This window comes from Hirundo rustica, chromosome 4 (genome assembly GCF_015227805.2).
Source record: "Hirundo rustica isolate bHirRus1 chromosome 4, bHirRus1.pri.v3, whole genome shotgun sequence".
NCBI classification, from domain to species: Eukaryota; Metazoa; Chordata; class Aves; order Passeriformes; family Hirundinidae; genus Hirundo; species Hirundo rustica.
The window spans coordinates 36,449,711-36,468,692 of NC_053453.1; the positions used below are offsets into that span (position 1 = coordinate 36,449,711).

General features: G+C 39.5%; 1 protein-coding gene across 1 annotated transcript; it reads right to left on the bottom strand.

Annotated features, from left to right (window-relative positions):
- Window positions 1–1,757: 1,757 nt before the first annotated feature.
- Window positions 1,758–18,492, bottom strand: TSPAN8 (tetraspanin 8). The gene is made up of 8 exons (XM_040063137.1): window positions 18,433–18,492; window positions 13,069–13,128; window positions 10,449–10,571; window positions 9,758–9,832; window positions 9,565–9,672; window positions 7,763–7,906; window positions 4,389–4,472; window positions 1,758–1,892 (listed from the first exon to the last, which is right to left on the bottom strand). Exons 1-8 carry the CDS (start codon window positions 18,490–18,492, stop codon window positions 1,839–1,841), a joined length of 708 nt encoding a protein of 235 aa, XP_039919071.1. The 3' UTR covers window positions 1,758–1,838.
- Window positions 18,493–18,982: the final 490 nt, after the last annotated feature.

An 18,982-nucleotide genomic window follows, 5' to 3' on the forward strand; every position in this document is an offset into this window, starting at 1 on the left:
GCCAGCATTTCTTTTTCCAGTTAGTACAGCTGGGTTACAGAGTCATGATTCTTCTCTGGTCCAACAAAGTTTGAATTCTTCTGGCACAGCTTCTGAGGTTAAGCAGAGGGAAGGACAAGTGCCAGAACTGTCTGGTAGCTAGATGACTTTCCTGGGAGACACATGAATTACTGAAAGCAGGATCACTGCTTGGCCTAATGGTCTGAGTGCTAGGGAAGGATGGGGGAAGGGCCAGAAACTTCCTCTCATTGAGTTTTAAAAAAACCCTGGTTGCTGCAGATGAATTTTACCTGAACCCAATTCTGCTGGAATAAGGCATGGATAAAGGTCTCTGTTCAAGGGAAGTTTTTAATGCATTTGTAAGCAACAGTTGCATTGCTCTGTCAAGATGGGAGCTGTCAGCATGTGCTTCAAGACAGTCAAGGGCACCTGAGGAGTCTTTAACTAGAGGAGCATGATATGTGGTTTTCTCTTAAGAGCAGCTGTGAAGTGTTTAAAGTTGCTCCTGCTATGAAGATGGGGGTCCAACAGAGCTGGATAAATCAGCTAATCCCAACACACAGCAGGGAGGCCATCAGCCTGCTGTGTAAAACCTCAACAGGTTGCTATGGGCATCCTCATAGCTTAAAAATCTTGTCTCTGACACCATTTTACTTTCTGTTGGTAAGAGGCTGGGACCACATGAGTTCCACTGGGGTGGCAAGACAGAGCCTGGCCCATTCCTGGAACTCTGTACCAGTCAGGAGTGGGGCAGTGCAGGGCACCAGGGCTGTGCATGGCACCAGGGCGGCACCAGGGCAACTCCAGCCCCTGGCACCATGAACTTTCTAGGGATAGACTGAGGCCACACCAGGACACATGGGAAGGCCCAGCTTGGTGGGACTTCATGACCAGGCAGAGGAGCTGGAGACCAGCCCTACAGTGACATTGGTGGGGCAGGGACCAACTGGCCCAGGCGGCTGATGTGGTGTCCTTGCCATGGGCAATGCGAGGGAAACGCAGGCGCCTGGGCTGGGGCAATCAGGGCTGTCAGTAACTCAGGGCCCAAACACTTGCATGTTTGCATGTATACAGCCAAAGGCAGGCTGTATACGGCTGCTGCTGTGCTGCCAGCCATGCCCTGTGTTTGTCCCCCGCACTTTGCCCAGAGCATACCTTCTGTGTATGCCTCGCCTCCACATGGGCTTGGATTTCACTGTTGATGCTTATTTGGAAAACACATGCCACTAAATCCAGCTCATTAATGCAGCCTAAGCATCATTTGGGCCTGAGAGTGACCATCTCAACTGCCAAGATACTGATTTAAACATCCCTGAAAGGAAATGTGGCTTTCCTATTTGGTAGCAAGTTAGTTGCCCTTTTCACAGGTAACAAAACCCTGACCCTCAACTCTCTTAATGAAAACACCCTGCTCCACAAGCAGAGGTTCCCAGGAGCCTGAGTTCCCTGGAGCAGCCAGCCACTGCATGATGGTTTGCAGCTGTTTATGGTGACTTTGTTGCGGGTGGTTTAACACTCATGAGGGCACACCACATGGTGAACTCAGACTCACAACATGACATAATTGCTGACTTTGGACAAAATAAACACCTCAGAAATATAAACAAAGATGTTTATTGCAACTAAAAAATCATATTCACATCATTAAGTCTTATGAAATATAAAGAGGTCATTTTGCAAGCTGTCAAGTATCCATGAGCACAAGGGCTGCTGTTTTCATCAGAACAGCTGCCTGGGACATCCATATATTTATCTGAATGTGCCCAGCCAAATCTCTAGCCATCTTTCTAGAAGGGTCTTGATTTGACTGGTGACATCATTCTGACATTTTCGCAGTTTCATTTTCTCCCGATCTGGCAGTAGAGGCTCATAGAAAACACCAAACCAAGAATCTGGAAAATAAAGATATTTCTGGTATTACCTGGCAGTTCTGGAAATCCCAGGATACAACTGAATGCAACAACACAATGGGAATATTTTTTTTTTGTAAATGTCTTGGATTTACATGCAGGCTAAATCTGCTATGCAAAAGAATTTTTCCCATGTAGCTCTTACAGAACTGAGATACTTCAATGAAGTATCAGTATATACAAATGAAGGTCAGTATATACCACAGGAATGACTGCATACATCATGGAGAATTTTCATTTTTTAAAAGATGGATTGCCTCTGTGCATGAGAACCCCTGTACCTCTGTGTGTTTAAAATGCAGTTGTTAGCTATAATGGAACCGCAATTATGGAGAAGTTCAAGAAATTTGGGAAAAAAAATGAGCTTTTTTTTTATAAAAAAAGCTAAAGGAATGCTCACTGTGTATTTTAAGTGTTGTCTCCCTTTGAAATCTCTCTTCTTTTCTACTCTCTTTTGCGTAACCATATGTGTGGAGTGTATGTATACCGGTATACACATACATGTTTATACTGTATAGAGGTATGCATATATAAACCTACCTCACTGTTTTGGGTTGCAAATGATCATGCAACAAATATTTTATATTTTTCAGTAATGGACTTGGGATAGAAACAAGTGAACAGTGAGTTCACTGAAGAAGCTATTGCTTGAAATAAAAAATTCAGTAGGGTCGTCTTCTATATAGGGAATTACTGGGTACAATTCCATGGCAGAGAGCTGGTGAGATCAGATCAGAAAGCTTCCTTCTGGATTTAAAGTTAACCAGTCTGTGAAGGTGTTCCACAAAAGTGGAAAGTGCCCAACTGACACCTTTGAAGCCATGAACACTGACATACCTTATTTACTTAAGGAAGAGACAGAGAAGAGCATATGTAGCACAGAAGTACAGCTAAGACAAAGGGATGGACTCAGCCCTGGAATAAACTGACAAGGCTTCCCTGACATACCCACGTTTGCACTTGCACCCAAATGAATCTGGGCACTTCTTATCTGTATAATTTTCAGTATTAGGGTGAGCTGAAAGCACAGCTCACAAGTGGCATAATGAAGCAGGCAGAGGGGGAAAGAGAACTTCTTTTTATCTGGGATTTCCTAGAGCAGAAAGGTGGTGCCTTTAATTTGTGGCCTTTAATTTGTAACTTCTTGAGTTAATATGAAAAGGCTAAATGTTTATCAAGTGTAAATTGCCATCTGACAATTTGTGCTGAGGCTCATATTGTTTATTCAAGTGGTTTTCTAATCCTTTTATCATTGAGAGAGGCAGCCAGCAGAGGACATGCCAGCTGGAGAACAGGAAAGGATGGCCAAAAGCTACAACTCACATAACTGCAGTAACTAGAGCAAAGTGACTTATAATTTGCCTTAGGGATACAGATTTTTTACACTTCTATTATTTTTTTAAGGTCATTAAATATCAGTGTATTTCACCTATTTTTCACGCATACAGCTCCTTAAATACCAGAAAGCCTGTGCTGAGTAAGAAGTTGGTGGCCTGTCCTCTTCCAGTGCTGCAGCTACATAATTCTTCCCCACTTACTACTCTTGGAAACACAGTTTTGATTTGGGGCTCTCGTCCACTCTTCTACCTCGGGGAGCAATCCTCTGCCAAAAAGTTTTTGTTTTGAATAACAGACTGAACTTTCCACAGCAAGCTTTGTCATTTCTGTTTTTCCCCTCAAACATCCACTGGTGGAGAGTGAGGGTAGAGGAAGAGTGAAAAGAAAAAAATGACTGAAGAAAGTATCATGATGAAATCCCTGTTTCTTTATAATTTTCTCCTATTCAAATCAAAATCAAGTAACTCACTGGATAGCATCACTTCTTTTCCTCCTCTCTTCAGAGAAAATCTTGCATGTTATTCTTCAGTGTATGATAAGGAAATTAAAATAAATAATTCACATACACTGTGGGTTTTTTACACATAGGAATATACGGAGAATCACACGTCTGCACTCAGACACATTCATGCATCATCTTGACGCTTAAAGTTTTAATGCCTCAGAATTATAATTTTTTACCAAAACTTCTTAATGATAAAAATATGTACTTTAGGGGCTAAGTTTTCTTAGGACATGACTTTTGCATCAAGAAAAGATGAGAAAGAGGAGGAAAAATCTGGCTATTCTTCACGTCTTTTGGCGCTGTTTATTCGCACACCTCTCTGTACTCAGGGCTCAGTGTCAAGGCACAGCCTGGCTTCAGGACTGGCAATTTTTTTTAAGAAAATGTCCTGCATGATACACTTATTCGGGCAGCAGGATGGTCTGATCTCACCTGAAGTTTGAAGCTCAGCAGCCATATATTTTAATGAAGTATATTTATATGAACTAACAGTAAGGTTATAGCTAAGATGAGAGGTGGTTTTCCCTTGTCTATTAATTGAGCAAGCCAAGAGTTTTAATCCCATTCCCAATGTATTTCCAAGTAGAACATAGTGCTTGTCAGCTACTAAGTATTTTAACAGTGTACACTGGTACCTCAACAACAGCCAGTCCAAAGGCGATCCCCATAATTATGACTAGATTGTCTTTAATTTGTTGAATAATCACTTCTCCACAAGGCTGAAAAATAAAATAAAAATATTAATTACAGGTAATCAATACTATCCTATGGTTATATAGGAATGCATCTTCTAAAATAACTCTCTCTCTTTCTCTTTAACGCTGTGCTAAAAAAAGGCTATTTGAATTTACTCTGGTTTGTTGCTAATGAACACAAAACCCACAACTATGTGTACCTTATGCTCTGCGAAAGCCTTTGCCTTCCCAAGTATGAAGATTTAGTAGCTGACCATAAAAATTTACTATTTCAAAGGAGGACATACAGCTGTAATGCCTAATGTATGCATTATTTTCAGTTAACAAGGAAAGAAGTGTTGTTCCTTACTTTCACATGATAATCATTCGCTACTACAAAAGAGCCAATGCAGACATGACCAGATCTGAAAGGGAACTTCAGTTTCCCACCAATCTAATCTTTGGATTTGAAACTTCAAGGTTTATTATTAGACTTGGGATTAACTAAAAATATTTTGTTATAAAACCTAGCTTCAAAATCAGTTTTTTGCAGTGTTTGGTGGTCTTAGTCTAGGGCTGTAAGGAAGAGAATAATCAGCATGGCTGCATGAGGGGAAAGTCCTGCTTGTTGAACTTCATTTCCTTCTATGACGGGGTAACCCACCTAACTGATCTTGGAAAGCCAGTAGATGTAATATCTCTTGACTTCAGCAAAGATTTTGAAGCTGTCTCTCACAGTATCCTTCTGGATAAAATATCCAGCATACAGCTAAATAACCACATTATGCCAAGGGTCCAGCACAAAGAGTTATAGTAAATGAGGTAACATCGGTCTGGAGTCTGGTTAGTAGTGCGATTCTGCAGGGCTCCATCTTAGGTCCAGTTCTCTTCAATATGTTCCTTAACAACTTGAATGCAGGACTTGAAGAAATACTAGAGATGTTTGCCAACAACACTAAACTAGGAGGACCTGTTGACTCCCTTGAGGGAAAAGAGGCCCTAGAGAGAGAGCTCAACAAAACAGAGAACAGGGCAATCACCAATCATATGAAGTTTAACAAGGTCAAGTGCCGGATTTTGCAACCCTGGTTATGCTGGGGTTCACCTGGGGAAGGAGGTGCTGGAGAGCAGCCCTGCAGAAGGGGCCCTGGCGGTCCTGGTCGATGGCAAGGTGAACACGAGCCAGCAGCGCCCTGGCAGCCAGGAGGGTCAGCCCTGTCCTGGGGGTATCAGGCACAGCATGGCCAACCGGGCAAGGGAGGGGATTGTCCTGCTCTGCTCTGAGCTGGGGCAGCCTCACCTCGAGTGAGGGGGGGTGGGGGCAGGTTTGGGTGCCACAATATATGAAAGGTATAAAGCTATTAGAGATTGTCCGAAGTAGGGCCCATGAGCACAGTGAAGGGCCTTGAGGGGAAGCCATATGAGGAGTGACTGAGGACACTTGCTCTGTTCAACCTGGAGAAGAGGAAACTGAGGGGAGACCCAATTTGAGTCTTCAGCACCCTCATGAGGGGAAGCAGAGGGGCAAGTACTGATCTCTTCACTCTCATGAACAGTGACAGGACTCAAGGCAATGCCATGAAGCTGAGTCAGGGGAGATTTAGGTTGGATATCAGGAACCCAGAGGGTGTTTGGGCACTGGAACAGGCTCTCCAGGGAAGTGGTCACAGCACCAAGCCTAATGTTCAGAGTTCAAGAAGTGCTTGGACAATGTTCTCATGCATATGATGTGAATCTTGAGGTTGTCCTGTGCAGGGCCAGAATTGGACTCAATGATCCTGGTGGGTCCCTTCCAACTCAGCCTATTCTATGATTCTAGAACTGAAGTTCTGTGCAGAGCTACTCTCCTTTCGAATATTTGCATATGTCTGTTCTTACAGTGACTACATCTTCTCCAGGCACTGACAATCCTCCTTCTGCAAACAAGAGGGAAAGCCAAGTACAGCTTAAATATATCAAAATTACATTACTGTTACAATACTACAACTGACTTGCCCCCAAAAGCAGTTGTATTTTTTCACTATATTACAGTAAACACGTGGGTCTTTTACTTCTAGTTCTTCTAAAAATCTCTCATTTAATTTGATTCATAACTGGACTGAATTTCATATATTTTCCCATATCAGAAGAGTTGGATGTCTCTACTAGCATCTCACACCACCATGAAATCTGTCTGTTCATATGAGCGATATCTTGCACCTGCAGTAATTTCACAGATGGCTTCTCATGTGTCCTTTGAGGGCTTGCCTGAGGCCAAAAAGACATTAAAGTGTGGCCTAAACAACCTCTTTGTATACATCTTATTTCCAGATTGGGTTTGGTATCCTCTACTTAACCAGACTGTTTCTTTGCTTTAAAATAATGTTTTCTTCTGTGGGACTACATGGGGAGGAAATACTGCTCAGGCAGGACCTGATTAAGAAGCTGTGCAATTAGAGAATTATGCAACCAGAATGGACATTTGCTAAAATCTGCTTGGTGCTAGGTGCATACTGGCAAACTTTGCGCCACCAGCATTCTAAAACTTCAATTACTTTGTACTATTCAATTAATTTTTATTTCTTTTTTAGTATTTCCTTTTTTATTTTTTTTTCATATGGATATGAAGAAAAAAACAAATTTCATGGTTTTCCTGTCTCCTTATGAGGAAATTTGTTGATGTCTCCTGTCTACTTGATGGTACTCTTCTGTGTGTGCTTTTTTTTTTTTTTTTTGCCTGTCACCAGATATTTTGCCTTATTATTATTACTTTTTTTTTTTAAGATTTTCAAAAGTCTGTAGTTGTAAGAAATCACTCGTTGAATATTCTGCCATGAATCCCATAATATGTAAGGTTTCTTTCCAGCATATCCTGCAAAATGAGTGTTGGTTTTTATTAAAGGATTATAAAACCCCAAAGGCCTTGCACTTAATGTGTTTGATTTTCAGTATATCTTAGCATTTTGAAAGTCTCTAAGTCAACATATCTACTACCACAATGAGTCTGGGTGGGAGCATAGCCTTCTGAGAGAGTAATGAGAGCCAAAGGGTAGCTGATGTGCAGCCCTGACCCAGAGTCATACCCTGACCCCAGAGTCATAATAATTTTCATCAACAGTAACCACGCAGATTGCTAAGGGCTAAACTGGAAACATCTCAGGAAGAGGAAGGAACAAAGTTATGAACAGTAATTTCTTAACAGATGGCGTGGGGGTAGTTCTGGTTGAGAAAGAGAAAGCAAAACATTGCCTTTTCAGAAAGATACAGAACTCAGAACTGCTGACTATGTCAGTCACCAAAGATAACCTTGGGTTAAAACCTGGCTCTTTTGAAAGAAGAGTGAACATTTTCCTCACTTTTTTATAGATGTATCTGCCTTGATATTTCATGCAGAGGTCTGATGATGGCTTCTCTAGCTCACACTGACAGATGTTTGAGGAAGGTTTGTTAAAATTTTCTCCCCAGTCTTCAGGTCCATTGAGCAATCCACAACATTTGTCCTGCAAGAAAGAAGTAAATGGGGAGAAGAGTTAAAAAAGAGGCAATTTTCAGTTTAAAGAGTAGGTGAAGGAGTTGAGAGGAATGACAAAAACCAAATTTTATTTAATCTTTTTCAATGTGGAAGTTGTCCCAAACTGGGTATGTCTCAAATACCATTTACATTTCTATACCACTTATAAGAATGTAAGTGCATACTTACTTTTTTTAAAAAAAAGAAGAGATAGGGGGAAAAAAGACCAGATTGTCAGTATAAAATGCTTTAAAAATATGAACATACTATAAAGCTAGCAATTATTAGTGCCAGAATGGAAATGGAACACTGGGTATAGTATTTTTTGAGAATCAAGGCTTTGTTCAGTAGGTAAGTTACCAGCTCCAGTAACATCCACATTTCACATCTTGGAAAGCCTGGAAATGTAAAAATCAGGCACATAGAAAAATAACCACTTTGAATGATGGTTATCTCTTTAAATTAGAAATGGACTGAAAAGACCAGGGCTCCGTTTGGGGTTCGTGAAACCTAAACCATGTGCAGTTTCACTTCATGTTCCACTATATTCAAGCCACTAAAGCTCAGAGGTGCAAACTTGGGTTGGAGGTCCTCCCTTTATTAGAAAACAGCTGGAAATGTTCACATAATTTTGCATGGAAGCAAAGTCTGCGGGACGTAATATAGCAGTCCTGGTACATTTAAATTTAATGCAGTAATTATGGGATTTTTCATTTTGCTCCTCTCTCCAGAGTGCTTATTATATCAGAAGAAATAAGCTGTCTCAGAAGTAAAGGACAAGGCTGGAGGTGGAATGGGAAAGAAGAAGTGGAAGTAACATAAGACACCTAAGTATTGGGTTTTGTTTCTTTTTCTTTCATATCGCAGTCTTTAAAAGCATAAAAACTAACTTTAAGTCTATCCATCAAAGTCATCATCCATTAGGGACTAAAAATAACAGAACAGCAGGAATTCTGTCAGTGTACAGATCCAGGTACTTATGGGAGGGGAAGGGTTGTATGCTGTTGATGTTATCAATGAGATTCCAGGGTACTCTCTGTGAGATACCCAGGAATAAGCTCGCAATAAATGTCCACCATCTGTGGTCTTGCAGGATGGGGGCACCAGGGAAAGTACAAACACAATAGAAACAAACTTTTCGTCGTATTTTCTTCCTTCTTCTCACACAGTAAAGCATAGCATTTAATGACTTCATAGCAGTAGGATATTCCAAGTTAAATAAACTCTTGATGTTTTCCTAATCGCTGGGGAAGTCCTTCCTTAAAAGTACTGGAGAGTTCTTATTTGGGAAATGGTGAAGGATCGATGTTCCTTCAGAAAGGAAAGCTGTAGGAAAGGGCCATGCAGACTTCTCATGAAAGAGCTTAGTTAGCTGTCAGTCTTACTTGCATGTGGTGTATCCTTGCTTCATTGCTCTTATAGACAACACTATTGCACAAAGAAATCATCACAGGAAGATCATGTCCTACCAAGAGAACAGAAGTCCTTTTGGTGGTGTTTCAACTTGCCTTTATGTCAGACCCTTCCCCTTTCCCAGGGAATGAAATTCAAATCTGTGGCAGAGTAGTCATAAACTGATGCAGAGAGAGATACCAAAGATGAAGCAGATAGCAACAACCCCTTCATTTTTTTTTACTGTTTAATTACCTTTTTCTCCAGCTTCTGGAACTCCTCCTGATACTCTTTATATTCTCCTGTAGTACTTTTCAGAGCATTCACACTCGTATTTAGAGTAAGGGTAAAAGCTTCTTCCACCTGCAAGTTAAAATATATCATTAATTTTTTGGGAAGAAACAAAACTATATGAAGACATCAATGAAAATATAGAATAATACTGTACCTGAGGTTTGAACACTGCTCCTAAAATACCTCCTGTGATCTGAAGAATCAGGATCAGAAGCAGTGCAATAAAGAACTAGAAAGAAAACAAAAGAGGTAGAAAACTATATTATTTTTGACCAAAGCGATATAATTTCTTTTAAGTTAACATTTATTTTTCATGTGCTGGAAAAACCATGGAGGTAGAATGACTTTTCAGTCAGAGCTGCTCCAACTAGTTCTTCTTTGATGATCAGAAAAAGTGTTGCTCAAGACAGAGTGTGCTCAGCTGGTGATCAAAACAGGGCACACACCAGAATAGCGTCATGGTAACAGTGTGTAGGTGAGAGCTGGGCAGGAGGACATTCTAGGTGGACCAGCAAAGGGAGCAACTGGGAATTTATAAAATTAAGTAGGATAGATAATGGGTGAAAGTTTATGGAGGGAACTTTGATGATGGCTGGATGGAAACAAAGCTAGTGACATGCTCAAGTCTCTTTGCACCCTGTCTTCTTGCTCATGAGACCAAATATCATTTTTATCACAACAGAATTCAGAAGAGGCCCAAACTCAAGGGAAGCAATGAAAACACAGGATCATAATCATGTTTTTGTTTAAATTAAAAGGTTCCCATCGTCAATTGATACTACTTGCAAGCCACTCTATTTGTAGCTGTAGCCTTATAAAGGGAGAAGGATGTTTTTCTTTCCTACCAACATCAGCATGCACCGGCTCTCCTTTACAGCACCGCAACACCCTAGGAACCCAAGGATCATAATGATGGCTCCCACGGCTATTAGTAGATTAACTCCTGCAAACACGCTGCTTTCTACACCCTGAAAAGAGAGAGGGATAAAAATCTTTCAGGTACAAGAAGGTCCTCCTAAAAACATCTGTATTACAAAAAAGAAGATAATTATTTTGCAACTGATAAATATACTGAATAACAACTATGGAGAAATTCTGATCCATAAATAAGCAAACTCTAATGCTCCCTTCTCAAATGTTTTTTCACAAGCTTTGTTTCTGCGCAAGATGAAAATCAACTTTACAGAGTGAATGAATAAATAAAGATCTTCTGTCTTTAATGTGGCTATCAGTTGATTTTCAGTCAATGAATCTTTGCTTTTTACTGAAAGTAGGAGACTTGATTACCTCAAAACCTCTGTATGTTAACCCAGTGTTAAACAAAATCTCTGTTTGTCATTAGAAGGCCAGGAGCATACTCCGTGACTGTTCCAGAGAGAACACTTCTCAGAGTGATGCCATATATATAAGTGAAATAGTTAGATGTATTTTCCAAAGCAGCTTTTTTTTTTTTTTTTTCCCAGTCTTGATCTCTAATATTACCCTCAGAGATGAGAACTTTATTTTGATGTGTGGGACATGCAACTAAACAATTCATATACCTCGATATTATTAAGCATCAAATTATTCAGTTCCTACAGGACTGACTAAGGGCAAAGGCCAAAAGAGAGAAAAATGTTCAAGGAATGAGTGGTGCCAAGATTAGCAAAAAAGTCTGGAAGTTGTCATATTTATCTTCTGATGGAAATTGCAAAGGTATATAGACAAGTATAATTTGAAGAATGTGTTGTTCTTTCCCTTTCCAAGTTGAACCTCCTGTTATTTATTCTTGGAAAGCTCTATTCATCTACAGCCAAATCCTTACGGTCTGCTCAGTTATTATTGAGGCAAAACATGCACTGGTTTTGAATGGGAGCTTTGCCTGCCTGAAGGCAAAAATGTGAGAATGCTTTCAAATTTTGGTCCTGACTCTTAATTCATAGGCTTTTGGGGAGTTCTAAGTGTTGCTTCAGAAAAGCACTTTGAAACACACTTAAATTTTATTTTCTGAATAGGAAGTCTCTCAAAAACCAAGATATGGTAGTGGTTGTGAGTTTCCAAGATCTGTTGCATCATTTGAGCCATCACACTGGAGATTGTCAAGTGTCAATCATGGCAGTTTTAGCTTCTAGTAAAATTTTCACTGAGGAGTGAAAGTCGTGATTCTTCCTCTTCCAGAGAAGAGAATTGCAGAGCTCTCCACCATGACCTAATTTACCTGATGACACAGTGGCATCTTGAAGCAAGTTCCCTTGTATCCATGCTCTGCCAAAAATGAGACATCTGGGACTGGCTAAGGGTAGCAATGTCATCAGCCAAACGGCAGGGAATATACAAAGCTATCTTCTTACTTCCACTTTTTATTTCCAGGTGGGAAAATACTGGTTTAAAAGTTTTTATTCTTAACTGACAGACTGTGCTAGAGCAACAGGGGAGTTATCTGAAGAATTGCAACTTAGCCTATACTAAAGGCTCAATCTGAAAGCTGAAATAAAGTGCTTCCATGTGACACCTGGCTGCTTTTTCATTTCTATGGCCAAAAAGTATTTTTAAAAATAGAAGAATGCAAATTAAGCTTTCAAATTAATTTGCATTTCTATGGCCCAAATTCATTTGAACAAATGTGCTGCTTAAACCTTAGAGTTAGTGCCAGTGGGTACACACTGGCCTACAGGACCATGGGTTCTTTGAAACAACAGGACCAACTTCTGCTGCATGTCTGCAAGATTAAGAGCTCCTCAAAACTGTATTTTCCCTAGCTTTGCAGAAAATAAAAGTCATAATTTCCGAAGTAATTTAATAACCCATACAAAAGTCCAGAGGGCAACTAAGGGTCTTTTTTCTACCTTCCTGGGGGATTTTTAGGACATTGTAATCAAAGATTCCTGGGCATTTAAAACTCTTTATATATAAATATGAGGGGAAAATTATAAGGTGTTTTCAAGGAGCTGTTGTAAATGGAAGGGAAAAATCCTTTCTCCCTTTCAAAGCTGCAGTTACTGGGGAAATGAGAATTGTACTATTGAAGATAGTGAGAAAGATAAAAATATTCCCTACAAACATATGGATTAACCCTAGGAATATATATGACTATACTATTGTAATAGAGAAAAACATTGACAAGTCTACAAGCTGCATGGCTCCACATTATTCTTTCTAACACTGAAATCATTAATAAAAGCATAATTATTTTTCATTAGAGGTGAGAGACACATTTTCAAACAGAAATCTGTATGCATCTGCATGAAACTACATTAATAACACTAGCTGCTGCTTCTCATAGTCACATATCTCTGTTTGCATCAATCACTTTATCTGATTACCTGCACCACAATGTTTAATCTTAACATCATAAAATGCATTCCTCTTCACCCACAAAAACCACCTCAACAAAAACATAGAAAATTTGTGGACATAGATGGGAAATTAAAGTGTATGCAGTAGTTCCATGTTTTACACGGTGCTGGTACGACTGCATGCATTTACCTGCTGAGTACTGCTAACACGTATCCATATAGAGAATCCCAAAATAATGCAACCACACACCTGCGGGAGAAAATAAAGACAAGTCAGAAAGGTCAGCAACTTTCTTACTGGCATTCAGTATCCAAACTGCACCATATGCTGTCCAAACTTCTGAAATAATTTGTTTGGCAAAGCAAAAGAAACATGAATTGCTGGAGCAGAGAATATTGATTCATTTCCAGGAAAATTTGTAAGTGTAGTTAAATCTTCAGGTATGCACCAAATCCCTGATGTTTCCACCCCAGAGGACTACACATTTAGATGATGATTTATACATGTACTTGGGAAGCACATAGAAATTCCGTCAGATGAGAGAATAATATAAATTGCTATTGTATGTGTAAAACGTGTCCATAAAGAATGTTGTTTCTTGTATAATGGAAACATGAGATTAGATAAGGGATATTTGCCTCTCTGTTGTTTCTAGACATATTCAGGACAGGTGTCTGAAGACGTTCTTTATTGTAAAGCTACCAGGAAAAGTTCTGAATAATTCAAAATTCTTTTTGCTGTTTCAAATGCAGCAATATCTGGCCATCTCCAATCCTTAGAACAGGTCTCATAAAATGCCTAGAGTAATTTTTATTTTATATTTTTAGTAATTGTATTTTTATAGAGAACGGCCAAGTACATGTGAATGTTTGACCAGCATGACTTTCCTTAAGATGTTGAAGTCAGGGAAGATGAATCGCCGGTCCGGATACATACCCTCATCTCTAGTTGTGCTCCTATTTCATCAATCATTGAGTTCCCTTGTGTGCCAGTCTCTATTCCTAACCTTGTTGTTGACGATTCTTGCACAGAATTCTCTTTATTAACTGTTGGACATAGGTAACCAAGAGGCTACTCAGGTGTAAGGATTGTGCCTATTGAGACGACTGGTAGGAAAGAGACATCACTGAGGACCAGGGAATAGCCAGATTTAGAATTATCTCCATCAGCCATTAATAGTCAAGTCATAAATGGTCCTGAAATGTTGTTATGAATTTCCTTTGAAGACTGGGACTATTGAAATTAAAATAGTTATATTTATATGGTTTTCTTTAAAAAATTTTCCCCACAGAAGTTTTCGTATAATATTCGACATCAAAGACACTAACGACCTTAGCCGATTATTGAATATGGAATAAGGCCAGCACTCAGACATGGGTACCACACCTTTTCCTGCTCTAAGTAAAGCTCCTATAAGTACATTTTAAACATGGAAAAGAAAGTTGTACAATCAATGACAACTGTTAACATGTTATGAAATTTAACTAGAATTCCCCACTGAAACATTTGGAATCCTGCTGAATCTTCCTAGAAATGGATGGCATCATATGATTGTACATTTCAGTCTTGTTCAGCAGCACTGTGTGAGTGACGTGGCTATTCGCTAGAAAACATGGGCTTACTAATGTGAAAGCTTCCCCTGAAGCATCTATTGCTACAAATCCAAAAAGAGTTTGTCACACTATCTTTTTTGTTAAATAGGACCTCCCATTACAATACAGCAGAGTAGTACAAGCAAATTTATCTAAATATTGAGGAACTCATCAATCAAATGGGAATGCTACAATATTTCCTCAACAAAAAATAGAAATATCATTTTTAAATCATAATTTTAGTAAGATATGCACATATTTTATGTTTTAAAATAAGGTTGTTTTAGGTGATAAAAAATGCTCAGTTTCAGTAAAATCTTAATGGTTTACTTCTATTTATTTTCATAATACATGAAGTGTACAAAAAAAAACACTTGAAGAGAAGTTTTGAAACAGCAAATAAAAACAGTCTGTTCCAAAAGTCCAAGTTGAACATGTCATGTTTGCTGCAATACTCTATCTTAATTTTTAAATTTTCTTAAAATAATGTTTCAAGTAAATAAAATTTAATTCCAGGAAATTTCATTTTTAATGAACCACTAGTGCTTTCTGATGGAATAAAATGAGCTTCTTTGAAAATATCTTCATCCATTTTCCCCAAATTAGATGGCTATTGTATTTTTGCCTTAATCCTTGATAATCTGTGATTTTATCTCAGTTTCATAAACTGAACAGCAACAGTATTGCTGTCCCTCAAATATGGTTGCTCCTTCTCAAGTTTTCAATTCTGGTGTGAGGAGGAAATACAGCCTAGTTGGTTAAATCAATATCACCTCCGATGAGCCTGACATTAAGACTGCAATTCTCATACACACAAATACCAAACTTACGGGGAATTTCCTCCACTGGCACACCCTTCCCAAACATTCAGTTCAAGGATATCAGGAGGAACTTTTGAAAGGTTGCTTCTGTTAAAGAAAATATTTGACTGGAATACTTCCTTGAGACACCTGAAATTACAGCTCTAGACATGTCCTACAGAGAATGTGGTCTCTGGCTCAGCAAACCTGCTAAGCTTGTGTTGCTGCTTCAGGAACTGAGATGTTCAAATTAAGGTTCAGGAAAAGGCCACTTGGTTTGTAGATGGGATTGCAAGTCTGGTATTAACAATTGATCAAAGGTGCTCTGTCACTAATCATGTTGCTTTGAACTAGCACCAGACATCAGTATTCGGTTAAAAAAAATAAAGGTAATTCTACAATTTGCATGATGTGGAGTGGCAGAAGTTGACAAAATGAGGACAGAGGGTGAGACTGAATATCCTGCAAACTCCAAAGAAGGGAAAGAAGAAAAATCTGACATATGTGTTAGGTTTAATGCACTGACAAGGATTAATTTAAGGACTATTAGAAACTCCATATAGGCACTCAGTTCCAAAACACAGATCTTCAAAAGCCCATAGTCTGGTATTTTTCACCAAATTGGGAAGATGAAAAACTCTATTTGTGTGCTGGAGCTCAGCATGAGGCTCATGGGCATGTCATGCCCCAGGGGACACACGTCATGTGTGAAGCCATAGTCAATTTGCAGAGCTATCTTAGACTATGCCTGGGCTACACACTTAATGTGATGCTGCATGAGCTGCTTGGAAAAGGTCATCAGAAGGCTAGGAAGACCATTCCTGAATCTTTTAAGACAGGACCCTCCCTGAGATATTGTAAAAGCTGTAAAATGAAAGGACACCGGGTAAATATGCAACTGCCATTCTTATCTATTTAGGTTAAAGTCACCTTAATTTCCCATTATCAGTAATTTTCCACTTGTCAACTGCCTTGTACACTAGATAGAGCAGCTGTGGGTTGAGTGGCTGTAAAGTCATCTCTGTTCCCTCTACCTTGCTGTTGCAGTTTAATGACTTCTATAAATTAGAGACAGGAATGTGAACCAAAAAAATCAGTTTCATTTATATTTCTGTCAGCCCATACATCTGTTCTTCCCAATCTTGATTGTGCTAAACTAAACACCTTCCCTAAAACAGTTAACTATAGTTGCATTGCTGTCCTTCTCTGTTCCATCCAAGTAGTCACATGCACAACAAATGCTCTCAAGTATCTTCTTCCTCAGAATACAGTATGGGTTTTCCAACTTCGGTATAAAGATAGGAAGTTTGTTTCACATATGCTTGTTTCAAGATGCCCCCAGGATCCCACCCTTTTTTTTCCCTAGGAAATCCATACTGTCACTGAAGGCACAGGACACTATTCCAATGTTCATTCTAGAAGTAGTTTGGAGCTTTTTCTAATGCTAATCTGAGACATTTGCCCAAGTTCTAGCTTACAGTAAACACAGATAAATGTGAACAGGTGTGCTGGTTTAGGCTGGGGTGATTTCCTTCACAGTGGCTGGTATAGGGCTGTATTTTGGATTTGTGCTGAGCACAGGGTTGATAATGTAGAGAAGTTTTTGCTATTGCTGAGCAGTCTTACATCAAGTTTTCTTTCTCCTTTCATATCACTACTCTGGTGAGGAGACTGAGAGTGTGCGGGATGTTGGGAGGAAACACAGCCAGGACAGGTGACCCCAACTGACCAAAGGGACGTTCCAGACCATTTGACATCGTGCTCAATAGATAAAGCTGGGAGAAAGAAGGAGGGAGGCAGGGGACATTTGGAGTTACGGCATTTGTGTTCACAAGTAAACATTTCACATAAGGAGGCCCTGCCCTCCTGGAGGTGGCTGAACACCTGCCTGCCCATGTGAAGCAGGGAATTAATTCCTTGTTTTGTTTTTCTTGCATGAATTGCTTTTGAGCTTCTTATATAAATTTTCTATATGTCAACTCACAATTTCCCCAGCTTTTATGCCTTCAATTCTTTCCCTGATCCTGCTGGTGGGGGAGTGAGTGAGTGTCTGCATAGTACTCGGTTACTGGCTGGGGTCAAACCACAAAAACAGGAAAAACTTCCTGAGGGACAGGAAGTCAAATTCAGAAACTTACAATTTCTTGTAAGCCCTGTTACATAAAAACTTCAACACAAATATCAAAAATCTTCAATCTGCCTTGACAGAACTGGAGGAAGAAACTGGGGAGACAGTCCAAACCATTACTGGTCTGTCAGGAATTTCTTTGTGAGGTCCATAAACAATCAAATAATTTGGGCTAGCCACAAATTTTCCAAGACTACTGTTTGTGGTCCCTTTTGAATGGTACCACCTTTTCACTTGAAAAAAACCCCTTGAGGCAAAGCCCATAGTGTGGCTAGTCGCTCCACTTCTGGTTTCAGTGAACCCCTGGTGAACCTGACAAAGCTCTGACAGGAAATCTGACAGTGAGGTTGAACCATGAGAGAAATGTTCTTTAACTCAAACCTTCCAGCGATTTTAGGACCTGAAATTCTTGCGACCCAGCTGAGATGTGATAAATAAACAAATGCATTTCAAATAACACCCAGAAATCTGCCTGCTGTGCTGTGCTGTATCGTCCTTGGTACAGCTGTGGCAGTACTGTCAGCACATACACTCTTACAAACATTTAGTGTCCACCATCAGAAACTAATTATGCACTGAATGTAAAGCAAAAAAACACAAAGAAGGTTATGAAAACCATTTATCAGTTAGGGGGAAAAAAATTCAAGTACATTTTCCATATTTTCTGTTGCAACTACATTTTCAGGATCTTGCATGCAAACAGCAGCAATAAAAGGAAAAGAGCTGTGCATTGTTATTGGAGAATCTATTATCTTCTGACTGAGATGAGTGAAGCCCCCTGACATGAGGGGCACAAGACGAACAGGGAGACAGACTTGTGGCTTGTCTACTTTTGAATGCAGAGGGAAAGGTGCTTAGATGGAAAAAGACAAAGGGAAGGGCAGAAGTTAAATATATTCTCCCCTCCCTGATTTAGAATCATACTCTGGTTCCACTTATGCTCTATTTCCTTTACAATTCCTCTAACTGTAGCATTCAGATAATGGGGAACACATTTCATACATCACTAATAACAGTTTAAACACTAACTTACCCAAAAAAAAAAGTTGAAGATGAACATGGAGTACTTCATGCATCTGCTTACACCCGCCATTTTCAACAAGCCGAGACAAAATCAAGTGCTGCAAAAGAAGCTTTCCTAAGAGTTTGGCCTTGATATAAAAGTTGTTCTTGTGTCCTCAGAAAATCTCTCAAAGCACATCAAATACACCATGCTCTGCTCCTGAAAGCAAAAGTTATGACCAAGTCATCCACAATTGCTTAAATAGTTCCTTTACCACAGGTAAATATTAACCAAGCGTACAGGAAACACTACCAGTTGTTATCACCATGTCTCCCAGCTCTTACTGTGTCTTGTGATTTGTACCTCTCTGTAATCATCCTATGACTTGTCCTACGCCTCAAAAGTAAATAATGAAGCAAAAGTTACCGTTCCAAGAGGTGAGCATAGAAATATTTTACAGACATGTTTTTAAGAGGAAATTGAAATGAGAGCATTTCTTAATGCTTTACATTGCAGGGTTTACTCTTTCACTGCCTAGTGTTCACTGCCAGCATTCATTCAGCTGTGTTCACACTTCCAC